Source organism: Egretta garzetta, unplaced genomic scaffold (genome assembly GCF_000687185.1).
Source record: "Egretta garzetta isolate BGI_Z169 unplaced genomic scaffold, ASM68718v1 scaffold549, whole genome shotgun sequence".
In the NCBI taxonomy this organism is placed as follows: domain Eukaryota; kingdom Metazoa; phylum Chordata; class Aves; order Pelecaniformes; family Ardeidae; genus Egretta; species Egretta garzetta.
The window spans coordinates 162,572-164,337 of NW_009260840.1; the positions used below are offsets into that span (position 1 = coordinate 162,572).

At 47.1% G+C, this 1,766-nt stretch overlaps 1 protein-coding gene across 1 annotated transcript in view; it reads right to left on the reverse strand.

Annotated features, from left to right (window-relative positions):
* Positions 1-253, reverse strand: part of HACD3 (3-hydroxyacyl-CoA dehydratase 3) — a 15,426-nt gene extending 15,173 nt beyond the window's left edge. Inside the window, exon 1 of the mRNA XM_035902526.1 lies at positions 45-253. Coding sequence (XP_035758419.1) covers positions 45-253 — 209 coding nt within the window. The remainder of the gene's footprint in view (positions 1-44) is intronic.
* Between the last annotated feature and the right edge of the window lie 1,513 nt (positions 254-1,766).

The following is a 1,766-nucleotide window of genomic DNA, read 5'->3' on the forward strand; positions in this document are numbered from 1 at the left end:
CGGCAAGGGCAGGCCTGTGGCCGTTCGCCCAGCTCAGTCCCGACCTGCCCTTCTGGCGCACCCTGCGGATACGAGGCGCCCTACGGTGCTGTAATGCTGGAGGGTCTGAGCTGGTGTGAAGGATGGGGCGGTCGCTCTTTCTTGGCTGCAGGAAGGTGAAAATAAAACGCTTCACATGGCGGAAGGTGGCTGCAGTGGAGATCCCGCCGTGGTATCCTGGGAGGCAGATCCTCACGTTACCCTGGACTAACATCGTCTTGCTGGGAGGCAGTTCTCACTCTTGTTTGCTCGTTAAAGTCTGCCACTCTTCGTTTTCTCTGTCTTTTCTTGGGAGGGGAGTGTGAGAAGTAGGTCGGGTTAAGATATAGCAGCATCTGGGTGCAGGTGGGGAACGGAGGTTTTTTTTCATTGATATTCTGCAAATTAGATGGGGGGGTTTCTGATTCAGGATTGAAGTCTCATTGTCAGTTTCTAATGCTGTCTGAGCAGAGCCGTGCTCTGTGTGTGTGTTTGGGCTCTCCTTCCAGTTTTACAGGGCTGTATTTTTGTGTTGTAAATAGCTCAGACAAAAGAAAGACCCGTGTTTGTTGTGTTTGTTTTGTCAAAGGTGGAAACAAACTTTTAATCCAGACTTGCCCTGCTTTGCTTTTAGTAGTTTGTGTTAAAATGGGTTTGGTCCAAGGTGTAGGTCGTCTCTTTGTCACTTGCCTATGACAGATAACTCTGCTGATGTGGAGTGCTGCAGGAGAGCCAGTCCATTCCAGAGTTTTGCCTCAGGCAGCTGTGCTACCCAAGCCCATGCCTTGAGATTCAGTCGCCCTTTAGTGCCCGTTTGCTCAATGGGAATGCTTTATTTAGTCCTTACTAATGTTTTTATTGGGCTCAGGCCACCAAGCTCAGCCCTAGCAGTGTGCAGAACAGTTGTCCAGCCTTCCCATTCCATATATAGAAACAACCTCTCCTTTTGAGTTTTGATATGCCTTACACCTTGGTCTCCCCAGTAATGAACTATGTGGCAGGAGTTTACAGCTTGGATCCTTTTGGACCTGCCCTTGTATCTGGGTTTTACAGTGGAAAGACTTGGTTTCCTCTTGCCAGACATCTGGGCTGTTTATTCTCGCTCAGCTCTGTTTTGCAAAGCACAGTGGACTGCAGGAAGAGATATCTGCTAAACTAACAACCTGTTGGGGAGGATAAGACTTATGCTGCAGATAAATCTGTTTGGAAACTGCTTTTTTTTTTTTTGCTGTGTTCCCTTTCTTCTGTTACTGCATCACACTTCTGGAAGAGTCCGATCCATACAGGATTTGTAATTATATCCCTGAGATGATATAATATTGATGATCGTTGCTAGACCCTTCCGAGCTTTGTTTGAAAGGAGATACAAACAAACCCAAGAAATCACAGAAGAATAATGGGAATAAGGGCATGCAGTTGCCTAGGCCCATTGTGTGTGGCCTGGTGGTTACAAATGAACTACTGATGTTGTTTCTTGTAAGCAGTTGGTTGTCCCAGATCTTGCTACAGTCCGAATCATCCCCTGTTCTGATATCAGTGTAGCAAGGTGATACTCATGCGGTTCACAGGGAGGAAGAAGCAGGTAGGAGCTTAACAGGGAAGGATTTATCCACTTCATGAACTGCAGTGCATTGTTGGTATGTAGTAGGGTGGCAAAGGCAAACCACAGTAAATCTGTGTGGCTCTATGAAGTTCTTAATCCCATACTGGAAGGCTGAGTGATGGCAGCCTGTTTTCCACAGCAGAAA